At 28.6% G+C, this 16,494-nt stretch overlaps 3 protein-coding genes across 5 annotated transcripts in view; all 3 read right to left on the minus strand.

Annotated features, from left to right (window-relative positions):
* Window positions 1-9,276, minus strand: part of LOC106791338 (AMP deaminase 2) — a 19,019-nt gene extending 9,743 nt beyond the window's left edge. Inside the window, exons 1-2 of the mRNA XM_014756908.1 lie at window positions 8,738-9,276; window positions 6,810-6,967 (exon numbers count right to left, since the gene is read on the minus strand). Coding sequence (XP_014612394.1) covers window positions 6,810-6,967; window positions 8,738-8,739 — 160 coding nt within the window. The 5' untranslated portion in view covers window positions 8,740-9,276. The remainder of the gene's footprint in view (window positions 1-6,809; window positions 6,968-8,737) is intronic.
* A 650-nt stretch (window positions 9,277-9,926) lies between these two features.
* On the minus strand, window positions 9,927-14,647 carry LOC106791342 (extracellular matrix-binding protein EbhA-like). Of its 3 annotated transcripts, XM_014756913.1 has the most exons (5): window positions 14,441-14,647; window positions 14,193-14,264; window positions 14,046-14,108; window positions 13,112-13,274; window positions 9,927-12,877 (listed from the first exon to the last, which is right to left on the minus strand). In XM_014756913.1, exons 2-5 carry the CDS (start codon window positions 14,261-14,263, stop codon window positions 10,055-10,057), a joined length of 3,120 nt encoding a protein of 1,039 aa, XP_014612399.1. In that variant the 5' UTR covers window position 14,264; window positions 14,441-14,647; the 3' UTR covers window positions 9,927-10,054. The 3 variants fall into 3 exon arrangements, with proteins under 3 accessions (XP_014612399.1, XP_014612398.1, XP_014612400.1); XM_014756912.1 differs by having other exon boundaries at window positions 14,193-14,647; XM_014756914.1 differs by lacking the exons at window positions 14,046-14,108; window positions 14,193-14,264; window positions 14,441-14,647 and adding an exon at window positions 13,534-13,623.
* A 385-nt stretch (window positions 14,648-15,032) lies between these two features.
* On the minus strand, window positions 15,033-16,362 carry LOC106791340 (THAP domain-containing protein 4-like). The gene is made up of 3 exons (XM_014756910.1): window positions 15,987-16,362; window positions 15,450-15,846; window positions 15,033-15,373 (listed from the first exon to the last, which is right to left on the minus strand). The coding sequence occupies exons 2-3, from the start codon at window positions 15,834-15,836 to the stop codon at window positions 15,239-15,241; spliced, it is 522 nt and encodes a 173-aa protein (XP_014612396.1). The 5' UTR covers window positions 15,837-15,846; window positions 15,987-16,362; the 3' UTR covers window positions 15,033-15,238.
* Window positions 16,363-16,494: the final 132 nt, after the last annotated feature.

A 16,494-nucleotide genomic window follows, 5' to 3' on the forward strand; every position in this document is an offset into this window, starting at 1 on the left:
AAAAAAAAAAAAAAAGAAAAACTTTACCGTTATCGAAATGAAAACAATGATTTAAATATTATTCCCGATTCGCTGATAATATATATTATTTTTATTGTCCGCGTATAATACGCATAAAATAAGTTATGATTTCTTATCAGATAAAAAGGTTATCGAATACGATCGTCGATATAAATAATTTCAAAATATCATTGGAATTATATGATTTTAAATACGAAAATAGATTTGAAAAACTAATGAAAATATATATGAAGTATAATTAAATTTGGCTAAGATCTCGCGTAGGAGGACACATTTTCAACCATAATCGCGAAGTACGCGCATTATTTCTTGGCGTTGATTTATTTTCGAACGAAAAAAAGATCGATATCTTTTCTTTTCTTTTTTTCTCTGAAATATTATAATTATATTGAAAGAAATTTTCAACAAGAAAAAAAAACGAATAATTAAATTACCATCGTGTTTACGTATAATATAGAAAAAGAAAATGACTAATATGTTTATCGTACAATTTTGTAAATAAAATCTTCTTAATGCAACGAATTGAACGAAAGCCACATTCCATTTCTTATCGTTTTAAAGAAGACGAACACATAGATAAATAGATATATCCAACGAATTGTATATTTATCAAAGAGATAAATCATGAAAATTTTCAAACAATATTCTCGATTATTATTATTTTAATACGATTAATAAAAAATACATTTTTCGAAATGTAGAATCTTCTCTTTTTTATAATCGACGTTTCAATTCGTTTCTTTCTTGGGAATCATCGAACCGTAGGACAAAAAAAAAGGTTTTCTAATCTCGAACACGTTCGAGATAGAATTTCATTCTCTCTCTCACCGTGGAATTTCTAAAACTAAAAAACAGCAATAAGTAAGATATATTTTCTTCTCTAGTTAATATATATATATATATATATCCTTTTTAAGAGCTTGATTAAACAATTCTTTTTTTTTTTTGTCAATAACACAGAAAACAAAAACAATCACGCTTCTCATACACGCAGGCACTCGCGCACGTGAGGAACAAATAAACGTATCGATACGACGATATTCTCGTATGGATCGAATCTCGAACAAAAAAGCACACACAGAGAGTGAGAAATAAATATAAAAAGAGAGAAAGAGGAAATTAAAACGAATTCAGTTTATGTTTGAGAAAGAGGTCGGTGACCATGTTAACTGGTTGCAAGTGTTGAATACACTGACTGTAGTTTGTGCTTGGCACTTGGTAGACATCACAGAATCCGTACGTGAAATTTCTCCCCTCTTCTTCTTCCTCCCCACCTCCCCCTATCCCCCACACATGCATACACGCAAATAGAACACGCACATTGCGCACAAGAACGAGTAAGTGTAAATAAGTTAGTAATTAACCAACTACGAACGTGCAAAGGTGTAACACACATCCGGTATTCCGTGCCAAGATGACGTGGTGTTGTTTCTTCTCTTTCTTTTCTTTTTATTTTATTTTATTTCTCTCTTACATTAGCGCCACACCAATGAAATTCGTTTAATTATTATTTTTTTTGTTCCATTAAGATTGTTCCCATTAAGTTCTCATTCCCTTGTTTGATATTTACTTCGACAGAGAATGTTCGTGGAAAGTATTTTATTATTTTGCACGGTTGTTTATTAGAAAATATCATATTTCAATTTGTATTTTTAATCCTTATGTATTATTTTTTTTTTTTTTTTTCAGAATGAATAACGAGACTCTCGACAAATGCGAAAAACAATTTCGTGAATCATCGTCGTTGTTGTTATTTCGCATACAAATGGAAATTATTTTCTCTATTCGTTCGCGCCAAATGGAAATTGCATTTCTTTTACGCGTTGAGAACAGAATTTTTTGTTAATTAAATAATCTTAATTTATTATACATATTTCTTGATTTTGAAATTATATAGAAAGTTGAGAATTCTATGATGATAGGTGGAACAATGGTGTCTCTCCAATAGTAAGAACAATCAATGTTCGTCTCTTTCATTACTCTCTCTAAGTTTTCACATCCTACCAACTCTATCTTTATCTTTCTCCCTCTCTATCTACCTTTCTCTGATTTCCCATAAATGCTTTTCGTGTCAGGTACATTCAAACGTGCCCTTTGTAAATTTAACAATATAATATTCTAAAATATTCTATGATTTATATTATTCAAATTAAGAACAGTTTAAGTATACCAATTTATAAAATTATCGATCTTTAAACAAAAATTATAATTACAATTATCTTAAAATCGAATGAACAACAACAACAACAAAACTATAATAATACACGATGACAAATTATGACAATTAAAATTGTAAAACCTATATATGTTAGTAAAAACAAAAATTGTAATTTAAATTCAAACTTTCGGTACTTCGAAAGATCAGTTAATACATATTAATAGATTTTCGAGAAAGGTACGTTTCCTCTCAACCCAATACATAATACACGTATAATATAAGTATATAGAGACATGTGTATATGTATATATGTATATATGTGCATAATATAGTTAGGGTAACCAGAACGATGTGGTTCTTCGAGGATCGTTCAAGTCACTTGGTGTTTTTCTCGTGGAAAGTCTTCTCAGTGAATCAAGTTTTGGCAACGAACCAAACTCTCCTTTCTCGATGAGAGAGAAAGAAAGATAGAGAATCTCTCTCTCTCTCTCTCTCTCTCTCTCTCGTTTACTTGCTAGTGGAAAAGATCAATACCATCTCTTGGCACCGTTATCTACCGTACACTACGTACAAATTCTTTAGCTACTCGAATTTTCTTCTATTATTTGTAATACAACGCATCTAACAATTTGTTACTTTACTATTTAACTTGATGTATCATAACTCCGATGTTTATCTACCTGCATAGTCAACTTCGTAATACGGAATTGCTATAAATAAACACATGGACGTAGTCTAACGAAAATATATTCTACGAGAATTATATATTTCTTTCTTTTGGAATCATTCACTTGAATTCGTATTGAAACAATTCGTGGATAATATTTGCATATAATACGTATTTTATTTTTTCTTATTTTAAATCTATCGGAGATTCGTTAAATCGATGAAGAACACTTTAATCGTTCGTTAAAAAAAAAAAAACCATTTTTATTTGATCTCTCTGACACACACGCGTATAACATATGTAATTTTGTTTGTTTCCTCGCGTATCAATATTCATTTAAATTTTGTATTCGCGTTGTCTCTAATTGATACAAATTTCAAAGTAGAAATATATTCCTCGTTTAGAAATTATATAAATATTTGTTGATTTTTTTTGGTTTATATTATGTTTAATTACTATCGTTTAATAATTCCTGCTGATTAAAATTGATTTTGATTATATTATGTATATAAAACGTGCCGATGAATAAAATGTTTTAATACACGAAACGTTTCATATTCGTTTTAATTTTGAACGATATAATATCGTGGGTTTTAAGTGTCGACGCGAATTTTTATCTTAACGTAGACATTATTTGAAATTGTTTCTTTTTTTTTTGTTTTTTTTTTTTTTATCAAATCTACTTGCATTTTTCAACATAATCTGTAAAGTTTTCAAAACCCGTTATTCATATGTATAAATAGAAAATGTATATATACCTGTTTTACTTGGATCGGATTTTCGTATTTTGGTGAAACCCGTTTCGTACATAATTTGAATAATTTGTGATATACACTTCGTCGTCGTAATTATTTTCATATATCGGGTAACTAAAAATTCTATAAAAAAACAAACAAAATTATGAAGAAGAATAATAAATACGAACAACGTTACCGAATAAGACAACGATTATATTACGACTAATTGCTTTCTTATCTTTAACAGAAGAATTTGTTTCTCCTCCAATCAAGAATCATTTCACCTCCCACTTTAACATTTACAAGCACATATTTCTGATAAATTTGTCGTTTATAAACTTACAGAGAGACATACACAAGTGTTAAACTTATTTACATTAACTTCAATAGCAAACGTTCAACGTAATTTTGTGTTACCATACTTTAAATACTTTTGAAATACTTGAAAGTATGAAGACGTCATTGATAAGATACCGCTAGTAATTGCACTTTAAAAGTAATTTTTCCTATTATTTCCCTAGTCAATGAAAATAGCTTCGTGCAGACGATCGTTTTAAGAGACCACTTACGCAACATTAACTAACGATCCAAATACTTTCAATGACAATTTGTTTTAAATGCCATTGAAAATTATACGATCCTACGCATACACACTTATACATATATATATATATAACACACACATATTATTATTTACAATATAACGGTATGTTAAATTTTGTATTAATGAATATTTATGATTTATAAATATATTTATATATTATTATTAATATTTATTAATTTAATGAATAAAAATGTAATTTTTCTTGAATTACCTTCTTCGGTATCGACGAGAAAGATCGATGGTAGCCGAATTCCAAGAAATGTTTCATTTTCCAATGTTGTCACACCTCTGCTCGACATTTTGATTTTATATTTTCTTTTTTTGTTCTTTTTTTTATTATTATTATTATTTTTAATTGTATTTTTATTAATATTACTTGAAACCAACAATAGACACGCGCGCACGATAGATGGTTCTTTTTAAACTGACTTAGTTAAATGGCATCGAAATTATTATTACTCGAAGAACTGACGTTTAAAACTGCGTTTAAAATTTTACAACCAGTCGTCCAATGATTGGCTCGTCTTATAATTTGCTTAATTTTTTACCTCAATATAACACACATACGTTAAATGTTACGTGTTGCATACTATTCGTATCAAGTACATGGTCACAACGAGGTGTACGAATAATATACTATTTTGGTTAATATAATTTATTATTATTATTTTATTTTTCACTTTCACTTTTTTAATTCGTTTTTATTTATTATGTCAAATCGAAAACAATTTGTACCTCTCTCTCATTCGTATAATATCGAGAATAATTAAATTTAATTAAAAATAATACACGAATGTGTGTAATATATCGAGAGTCGAATTATTCGACAAAATAAAAATGAACGTGATCAAAATATGAAATAAATATACAAAAGTGCACGTGAGTGATGTGTGAACTAACTGACTGCTGTTCGTGGTAACCGAACTGAACTATACTAAACTGAAACTAACGAGAGTTATTTTCTTTCTGTTCATCCACCGACACCTCGTTCGGAGGATCCCGAACTCTGTTAGTGTTGAAAAACCGAGACAGAGAGAAAATATTCTGACAGTGTCAAAAATACTACAAGGAGAAACGAATAAGAATACGTGGGCCCAGGCTTAATGCCAATATTCAAACGAAAATCTGTTCGATTAATTTTTATATCATGTTCATTCACTATTTAAACGTGTCACACACACACACAAAGATTATTTCGAAATAATTATAATTATAATTGGATTATTCAAACAAATTGTTTCACGGGTTAGTAATTTTGTGCAAAATAAAAATCATAAATTTTTGATAATTCATAATCATTAAAATCCATTTGCAAAAAGTATTAAAAATATTTACCGAAACTTTTTAAAAAAATTGCAAAGATGCACAATTTACAGTATTGCATTCTCTGACATTTTCTGAACTATAAATGCTAAATTTATAACTCCATATGGTATTCTACGCGTAGACTAAAGAGTGTACTTTAATTTAATATAAGTTTTATTAAAATTTATTCACTCTTTTAGCATAAAAAATATTTACCATATTTTCAATACTGAAGATACCTAGATTATTAAACACTAGTCTAGATAGAATCAGTATTTGATTACGTGTGATAAGATAAGGTGTTTAGGATCAAATTGTATTGTAATATGTTAAGTTTTATTGAAATGTATGACTCTGTAAAAAAGATAATATGTATTGACACGTGAACTGTAAAAATCAAGTTGCTGATGAAGTCCCCAGTAAGGGACGAAACGTACAACTAGTTCAAAATGAATTGTTCATAAGATTTAATAACCGTCTAAAATTCCCTTTGAGACTTATGTTAATTAAATGTTACGTTTCAATGAATAATTTGACGAACATCAAGTATTTTATTATCGTCACGTTTGGTGACAATTGCGTAATAAAAGGTGAACATCAAGTGGTCCTCATCGTGTGACAAGAAATTATAAATATTCACTAAATTGCTTTTATATAATGCTTTCTTCTTTCGTAGCACGAAAGGCAAAGTTAATGGGAGTTCGTGAAGTTTTCTTAAAGAGTAAGAAATCGATATAGCGTATGTATTTGTATATGTGCATATATATATATATATATATACTTGGTATATACACGTGTACATAGAGATGAATAGAGTTAGAAAACAAAGTTGATGCTAAACGATCGATCCCTGTGCTTTGTTAGCACTTTTCTATGCTACATTTATTATTTCTTGTCTTTTTTTTTTATTTTATTTTAATACAACATTCATTTATTATCCTGTTGGGTTTATCCTGATAAATTGTTCTTGAATTTAAGAAAAATACTTATATACACATACGTTTAAAATTATTTTTTATTCGCGGGCAACCCAATAATTTTTAATTAAAAAAGAAAAAACAAAATTTAGGATGAATTTTTTTGTTGCAATTGCCAGGGGACCCCTTATCAACACGTGTAAGGCCCTATATTATACATATAATATATATAATTCTGTTTTATTTTTAAAATGAAATTATATATTTACAAATAAGTGGTAGTGGTGGTAGTAGAGGGGGGTTGCATTCATGAACTCATAATAATGCACTGATACTCTCATTTTTATTTGATAATAAGTAAATGAAAAGAAAAAAAGGTATAAATTAGTTTTACACTTACGACCACGTTGATCAGGGTTGTGTCCTTGTGTGGTAGAACTATCGGCATCACCTTCGCCATCCAATTCGTAATAAATTCTATCGGATGCAACGTTATTGTCATTTACTCCATTTACATCAACTACACCGTTAACCGCAACACTATCCTCCATATTTTCCCTGTGAACATTCGTATATATATATATATATATACACCTGTTAAAACTTGACAGATTGATCATGCAATTTAACAATGGTTACATTCAGGAAATAATATGAACCATGATGAGAAGCAAATACAAATATGGTTCACTGCAATTGTGCCATTTCTCTTTTTTCTCTTTTTCTTTTTCTTTTTTTTTTTATCTTTTAGGGGAAGTAGTAAACGAATAAAGGGGGTAAAGTTTTAACGAAGCAAATTTATTTTATGATCTATTGCAAACGTTATTTTGATCACCTTGTTAACCTTTTTATTAATTGACTCAATAAAATAGTTTAAATGTAATAAAAATATATTATGATTTATATATTTTATATATATAATTATTTTATATTTTTTTTATTATACAATAATGTGAAATAAAATTAATGAAAAATATTGTGAAAAATTGAATTAAATTTTTCTTTAGAAAACTTTTTGAAAGATTAATAAATGTTTGTTTTGTTTTTTTTTTTAAAAAGTATTTAAATGTATTATAACGATCAGTTAATTTTATTGATTACTACGTTTTAACATAACAAATTCTAAAGCGTTCTTTTAAAAAGACCCTCGGAGAAATTCGTGTTCTTTTAATAGATCATGAAGAAGTTAATTCAAGCTCGTTAAATTACAGTATCTAAGGGGGAGGGATTTGATCGTTTCATGTTCAAAAATGTTAGGTACTTTATACTAATACAATAGTGCATTAAATCATTTAATAGAATCTTTGTATGAGTTTCTCAGTATTAATGTGTAGTTCAATGAATGAGAATTCTTCAAAAAATGAATCAGTGATGCAATATATGTATACATTGTTTAACTATAGTTACTCACATGCTATACTTCGAAACTATTACTATTATATAAAATAATGTAATTATAATTAACTGATTCTTTTTCTGCAAGAAGAATTATTCTTATATATATATAAATAATAAACAAGAATTTGAGTCAGAAAAAATCAATAATTATAAAAAATAAACTTCCAAGATGTCACTGTTATTCATTCAAGATACATGCAGTTAATGCGCAGGTGCAAAGTGCATTCAATTCGTTGATTTTCTTTGAACATGTGAGACACAACATTACAAATGTATACATTTAATCATCAATCAAAATGTTTCATTTAAAAACAATGATTTTACTGAAATAATACACTAACAATTGATAGATAATTAAATATAAAATTTAAAAATTAATAATAATAATAATTTTCACAAAGAAAATCCGCGCGCGATATGTCAAAATGATTGTTCGTTCATTTGAGAATTTCTCGACAAATTTTCATAAAACCTTCGAAGAATTTATTTTATTGAATTGATTGAGTGTCTAGAACAAAATGGTGGGACATATTAGAACCCTGTTTTAGATCATGGGGCCCTAGATTTTTATCTTTATAAGATGTTTATGTATTCGAAGTATTTGTGTGTAAAACAAATAAATTAAGTAGTTCTGTTTATTTTGGTTGCAAGGAAAAATTAGGGTCTTGCATTTATGTATTAGAAATTGTAGAAAATATTAATTGGTGTTATATATTTATGTGATTATTGTGATTACATTATGTTGTTATGTGTTTATATGAAGGCCCATTTCTTCGACACTACAATTCTTACATTTATTTTAAAAATTAAAAAACAATGATCCCAACAGTACAAGATTGTGCATTTGTTTTTGTGTATCCTGCGCTTGGGATGGGAACAAATTTGTAAGGGAGTGTTTGTGGTGCATTAAAAATCGATAAACATACTTACATAAGTTATAAACGATGAACAAACAGGATTCTTGGAATGTTTATAAATGTATTTCTAAATTTTCTAATTGGTTTTTTTTGTTTTTTTTTTTTTAATAAAAAAGAACTTACAAATAATCAAAGAAACATCGACAAACTGTAATCACAATGCATTAAACGTACGACATGCAAGCCGGTAAAAAATTCGGCCAATCGCGTGGCGTTCGTTTGAATAATCAAATTGAAATAAGCGCGCGTTTCTATAAAGAACGACGTAAGTATTTATTATTTTTTTTTTCGTCTTGATATATACGACAAACACAACAAATATTACGAACTTATTTCTCAGATGTTACAACAGTCATATGGAAGCACTCGCATGTGCGTTGATTAGAAAATTGTTAACTTCTCTTTCTTTCTATTAATATTTAGGATGCAATTAGATTATTTCAAACTTTTTAAGCAGAATATATGACAAAATAACTATCAAAAATTGAAGAACGATTATACACAACACACGCTGGAGTGTGCTGCTGGTCAGCGACTGTCACTACTGCATACCAGAGTTACTGTGTATGCGGTCAGGGCCGTATCAAACTACTCCAAAACCTCACCGACAAAATTTATACTGTTAAATATGTTATATACAAACAATACTATAATTTCAATAATACTATTAGAAATATTTTATATCATACGATATAAATACGTGTTAACGATAAATTTGCATCATATATTGTTTTGATTTTCAAATATTCTTTAATTAGATTTGTATAACTATGATATTTTTAAAATTTATTCAGATATTAGTTTGCGTAAAAAATATTATTTCCGAATGTAACTTATGGGTGTTTTAAAAAAAAAAATAATTGTTACAGCACTGTTTATGGTGAGACGCGTGCATCACGATTTGTGATTGGTCGCACGATACGATGCTGTGTTAACCACGACACTCGACTAGCGCAGACTCACACCTGTCGACTATGAAAATCCATATCAAGTGAATATCACATATGTATTTCTCTCACATGCTTAATATTAGTCCTATTATCAGAAATTTAGCACAAAATTACGATCCCCAAATTTAATTTCAAATCTTAACTTCATAGATTATCATTGCGCTAATTATCTGATAAAAAAAAAAACAAAAGAAACATATACAAACGTTTAACGAAACCATAAAAAAATTGAATATACTATTTCAATGGAAACAAAATTTTATTTCTGTTATATTCTCAGTCAATGATTAAATATATTATACTAATCGTATATAAATACATGATCTATTCTATGGTTTTATATCTTTAGAACTTTAGTCGCGCTATCATTTAAGCAAACTTTACTGAAAATCAAAATCACTTTCCGTATTCGAAACGTTTCTTTCAATCGTACTTTCCGTATCAGAATCCAATAAAGAATTAATGAAGTCTTTCTTTTTCTTTGATTGATTTGTTTGTTCTACGGGTATAGATTTTTGATCATGATCACTAACAACATTACTTTGATCTATTGATTCTTTTTCTACTTCATTATTTTCTACATTGTCTATTACATCTTGAGCTTCTGTATTATCAACGTTGTAATTAGTTTCTGTATTAATAGGATCCTGAACAGTTTGCACAGTAGTGTACTGTTCCTCCAAGTATTCTTCATTCGTTACATTATCATTTATTTGATTATTATCATAATTTTCATCGTACACATTGTCCTCGCGATATTCTGGATTCTCTTCTACATATTCTTGCCCAGATTCTTGTCCTTGATATTCTTCATACTGTTCCTGATATTCCTCTTGTGTCTTTATCGCATTTTCATCTGCGATAGATGATTCATATTCTGGGTTGACATTTTGATAAGTAATCGGTGACTCATACTCTTGATTAATATTATCTTCATCTAACGCATTTTGATCGTAATTATACTGTTGATTTGGATCTATGAATTCTTCATTTACCTCGGATTTGTATGTGACTTCTTGATCGAATTCTTGAATATTTTGTTCACCCGAAGCATAATACTCGTCTGATGTATTCTGTTGTTGCAATTGTTCTTGCTGATTATCATCAATTATTTGATTATTTTCTTCTTCAATGACTTCTATTTTAGTGTCGGCTATCTCACCTTCGTAAGGCTGCTTCGAATATTCAAGATAATCGTTTTTAACTGGAATATCTTCAATTTCTTCCTGTATTTTGTTGTTTTCATGAAAATCTTCGCTATTCATAATTATCTCTGAGACTTTATTCATATCCTGCTGTTCAATTGGATCGATTTCTTCGACGATTATGTTTTCAGGTTGCGCTGTTTCATTCTCTTCAATTACTAATGTTTCTGTAATTTGTTTTTCGTGATCATCTTCAGTAACGATCACCGTTTCATTATCATTATCATTTTTATTTGTGTCATCTAATTGTATTTCTAGAATTTGTTTAGTCATACTTTGAATTTCCCAAGGATTCAAGTATTCAGCGTTAACAAATTGTTCTAAAATTTCTAATTCCTCTCCTTTCTGCAATGCATTGTCTTCCTTTTGACCTTTTACTACAGTTTTACTATTTTCAACTTTTATATCTGCACTGTTTTGTAGAATCGTTTTCTCGTTTTCATTTGGATCTCGTGTATTTTTAACTTTCGTGTTATTCCAGTTCTCATTCTCAAGGCCTTGAATATTTTGGTCTACTTGTTCTAATTCTAGATCATGCGATGCAACATCATTATTAATATCATCTTTTTCCAACTGTGCAGATGTTTCTAATGTCTGATCGGAAAGTACGTCGTATCTCGTTTCAGAATTAAGATTTGTATTTCTATCATTTTTAGGTACAGCTCCATTAATTTCTTTATCTTTATCATCGGGAGATAATTCTATTTCTTTAACAATAGGCTTTTTAGATGCAAGTTCATCAGCCAAAGCTAGAACCTTCGCAACTTCTTGAGACGCACGTTCATCTTTAACTTTATCCGTAGGATAATCTATTCCATCATCGGAAAGCGTAATATTAAGAAGATCACCGCTTGTATTCTGTTCGTAATCATGTTCATCCAAACTTTGTACATCCAATTCTCGATGAAGATTATGAATTTTATCGATGTATCTATCCAACTCGTTTTCCAATTTTCTCGTAGTCCTGATCTCTTCATCCAAATCCGAATTCTTTTTTGGAATATTCGATAATCCATGCATTTTTCTTCCCAAACTTATATTACTTAAGTTTGGAACATTACGATAAAGTGAATTATCTCGTGGTAAATATTCCGTTGGAATGTCTTTAGATTTTAAATTATCGTAGGAATATCCCGTTGGTTTATAGGTCGAGAAATAATCAATTTGTTTGAAAGATCTTGGAGACACTTCTATCGGCATTCTACGAGGTGAATCAGCTTTTAGAATCTTTCTTGGCACCGATCCCAAACTAGAGATTGATGCTATGTTACGAAAATTCGCCGATCTTGGAATATTTTTATTTAAATCGGTATCACGGTATAACGTGTGCTGTGTCATTGGTAAATTAGATCGATGTTGAGTAAACGTCGACGGGATTTGATTTAGCGGAACGTTCATTGAATTACGATGTAAAATGTTCTCATTAATCGAAGCTTCGTTAACAGCAAGACGTGTAACATTTTGGTTTGGTTCCATATGGCTTGTTGATAATTTATTATATTGCGAAATAAGTGATCGATTCAAGGCCACGTTTTCTAAAATCGATGCAGGCAAATACTGAGCTTGAAAGTAGTCATTATTTTCAAGATTCAACGACGATTGATCCGGTTGATTAATCTGAGATAACATTTGCGGCAATTGCAAACGTTGATTTATATTTTTAACATCTCTCGGTGAATTAGCATTTCTTTCGTACTCAGAACTTCTATGAGGAACATTTATCTTGTGATATAAAGTATTAGAGGATGAAACGATTCTCGTTCGCGGTGAACTTTGTACATGCAACAATTGTTCGCTTCTCGATGGATTATCTCTCATTTTTGTATTCAATTGAATAGTAGAAAAATGAATGTTTGGATTTACTTGGTGATTAGATTGCACGATAGATTTCTTCGAATATCCTTCATCGATATGACTTGTGACTCCACTGTCGCCAGTTATGCTACCTGGATTTGGACGATTCGCGTAATTACGCAATAAATATGTTTCGTACTGTTTCTGTAAGATAAAAAATATATTAATTTAAAAATACAATATTTGAAATAAAAAATGTAATATCAGAGGGTTTGTTTAATACGATCGATAGACAATGTTATAATATCAAATTAACAACGTCATGGTACAAGGAAGCATTATGCTTTCACTGCACGCAATGTTATCCACATATACTTACATACATTATTTATATACATAGAAAAAATATTATTAGAATATAGTCAAAGATAAACTCACTCTGAAAAGATGAAGTTTTTCCGTTTTTGCGGTCATTAATGAGAGACTATTGTCGACCCTATCCAATGCGCCAAGAAGTTTGTGGTTTCTTTCATCCCTTATTCTTTGTTCTTCTAAAAATTCTATATACTTCATTCGCAATCGGCTTATACAAGTATCTCGTCTGAAAATAAAATTATTTCTTATTGAAGGAGCTAAGATATGTGTGTGAACTTTGGACTTTTAGCAAGCGAAGCAGACACTCTATTACTGAGTTACAATCCCTAATTATTTGTTACTGATGATAATAATAAAAAATAAATCATTTAATTTGTATATAGAACGAATAAAACAAACAAACAAAAAAGAATATAAAAAAGGATGGAATGTAAAATGGAAAAGAATTTGAATTAATTGTAAGAATAGTCATTAAAATAATTTACGCTGACAATTGGAATCTAAAAGAAACATTTCGTGACATTTAAAGGGAAGGTCAAGCATTGGAGGTCTGCACGCGATGAGAGAACTACAGGACGTTTTAAAGGATGATACGCGCAATAGAATATCGAACTTGGTAGGAATACAGTTATATTTCGTATTACGATCGATGAAATTTCTCAATGCTAAAATCCCACACACGTACACGTAAACAGGTCCGTATTTATTTAAAAAAAAAAAAAAAAAAAAAGAAAACTAAAATTATTAATCAAATATCTGTTCCCCTAAATAAAAATTAATTATTGCATATTATAAAAGTAAATGCGATGATTAATATTTGAATTTAATTGAAATGAATTGTTTTCTTTTACTATTATTTTAATTTGGGATTGACACTATAACTTTAGTTTGATATTATTTAAAACAAAATGATTGTCAACCTTTTGTTTGATACAAATTTGTAATTTAGATTAATTATAGAATTAATAAATAAATAATTAGGGTTTTAGATGTTTACCTGTTACGAGATTCTTGTACCAATAAATTAAAACGTTCTTCCAATCGTATCCTTTCCTCTTCGCTAGAACAATAATAGAAATAATTTATAGGAATAATTGAAAACACTGAAAAATATTTGAAATACGCAATATGTAAGGGCACTTACCTTTTACGCAATTTACTTTGCAATTCGAGCATTTTTTTATAATAATCGTGAGCATCACATAGCGATGTCATGCTGTAGAATGAAAATTAATTTCAAATATTCTTCAGCTTATCGATCAACATCGATATTCGATATTTTACGGTCACATGATCGAAAAAACTAAAACCGCGCGTTAGATCCTCTCCATTTTGAAAATTGTGTCAATTTGTAAATAATTTGAATAACTCGGATTAAAAAATTGCACTTACATTTAATGACAATTTTTGAATTAATGAAATATTTTAGAAATTAATAATGAAATGATTTGTTCGAGAGAGCAGGAACGACCCTTCACCATACGAACACAATGAGGAACTGTCGCGTTTTATGAAGCGCCGCGCAGAAAGAGGGGTGTTTCGGTAGTCAAACACGCAGGTGTTGTTGGATACGTTGCATGCTTCTATAACATGCGGGTATAAATGATATTTTTACAATTAACTTATTAACAAATCTTTTTATTATCATATCAAACTATTTTTAATTTATTTTTTTAGTAATATATAATACCATTTATATATTTATTATGTATATAGATAATATTATATTATATTATATTATATTATATATAAACGTTTTACTCTTACAATAACTAAATTTTTAAAAAGATGTAATAATATATAATCTTTTTTTTCCCAGCTTTACAGCCAAGTGGAAGATGTAATAATATATATATAACATAATATAATATAATGATATTAATTCTTAAGCCTTGAGATAAGAATGACTATTAATAAATAAAATAAAATAGTAACGTTATAGTATATTACTATCATACAGGGTGAATCCAAAAGTATATTAAAAAACTTTATATCAATGTTTTATTTTTTTAAATTACTACTTTACTATAATCATTTCATGTGTTAAAATATATTAATTGATTTCTACTTATATGCATTTCCATAGTTTTGGTAGCTGCTTACAGTCTCATTTATGTTACAATATATTCCAATATTAATTATACTCACCATTATTCATTTGTAAACTTATCGTTAGAGTAACATATGATTTTATTTTTCCTCTGAGTCTTCTGCAATTTTGGTATACGTTACACGTAAATGTTCTGTTAACTCCGGTACAGTTGTAGTAGCCATATAAAATACATGCTCGAGTGAATTTCCATTGATTTTGAATTCTCTGTAGGTCTATAATAAAAGACAAAAATAAATAAAATGAGCTTCACAAAATAATACAAATGAAAACTAAAAAATGCAGTAATACCTCAACAACAGCTGGTTGTTTAATTCCTTCAGTTTGTCTCATAATTCCAGTGCTTTTTAAATTAATAATATTATCAACAACAGTACCTTCTTCAATCGTAGTCAATCCAAAATTATGTGCCAGAAGTAAAGATACTTTATTAGTTCCTGGTATAATTTTCATGAATCCAGTTTCACGATGCATCGGTTTCTTTAATGCAGGATGCCAACTCTGTGTAAGGTAGTTGAACATCGGTTGGCCAATAGATGTAAAATTAATTTCTTCACAATAGGTAAACGGTTTTATCGTTGGAAATTTACCTAATCCAGGATTATTGTTATCGGTGATCCATTTTCCTTCTAGGAATGCTATTTGTTTTAAAGCTTCATGCATTGGTAACCGGTTCATATTTAATTTTCTAATTTGTAAATAAAACATACAAATAATATATTAGAGAAGGATAGATTTTAACAAGAAATAAAATAATAAGTGTAATACTCTAACCTCTTGATTACATAAATTTAAAAGAAAAATTATAATTGTTATTCTAACACTTACATTTATTTGTCAGAAATATTACTGCATTTGTTGATTTTTTATGAAAAGAATTTTATTATGTTTTTTTTTTTGTTAGAGTTTATATAAATAAATATTTATGGAAGGTATCACGTTAGCCCATTTTCTAAAAGCCCGCTTGTAATTGGTTCACAATATGGCGTTCGCATTCATTTTTCATGATTTTATTTTCGGAATCTTTATCCACTGTACTTTCGTTTATATATTTAGCCGTAGTTTCTTCAGTATATGACATTTGTAATTCATTTAATTATTCAATGTCATTTTAATTAATTGCATCATTAAACAAACGTTAAAACATAACCATATTAACATTTTTCCATACTAAATTATTTCATAAACCCGTTTGAATACATGCATGCAGTTATTGTTAATTTAATATTTCATAACTTTTATAAAACCCTAATTTAAATAATAATAATATATATTTAAAAAAATAATAAAATAGAAAAAAATCGTGATGATGTTTTATCTTGAATTTTAAATATGA

Source organism: Polistes canadensis, unplaced genomic scaffold (genome assembly GCF_001313835.1).
Source record: "Polistes canadensis isolate GaletaPanama2010 unplaced genomic scaffold, ASM131383v1 scaffold_298, whole genome shotgun sequence".
NCBI lineage: Eukaryota > Metazoa > Arthropoda > Insecta > Hymenoptera > Vespidae > Polistes > Polistes canadensis.

What these genes read in the sequence shown, in the direction of transcription:
- LOC106791342 (XM_014756913.1), bottom strand. Translation starts at nt 14,263, where the DNA reads ATGACATCGCTATGTGATGCTCACGATTATTATAAAAAAATGCTCGAA. An exon ending in CAAAGTAAATTGCGTAAAAG is followed by an intron (nt 14,109 to 14,192) that starts GTAAGTGCCCTT and finishes TTATTGTTCTAG; the next exon opens with CGAAGAGGAAAGGATACGAT. An exon ending in GTACAAGAATCTCGTAACAG is followed by an intron (nt 13,275 to 14,045) that starts GTAAACATCTAA and finishes TTTTATTTTCAG; the next exon opens with ACGAGATACTTGTATAAGCC.
- LOC106791340 (XM_014756910.1), bottom strand. Translation starts at nt 15,836, where the DNA reads ATGAACCGGTTACCAATGCATGAAGCTTTAAAACAAATAGCATTCCTA. An exon ending in AACAACCAGCTGTTGTTGAG is followed by an intron (nt 15,374 to 15,449) that starts GTATTACTGCAT and finishes CTTTTATTATAG; the next exon opens with ACCTACAGAGAATTCAAAAT.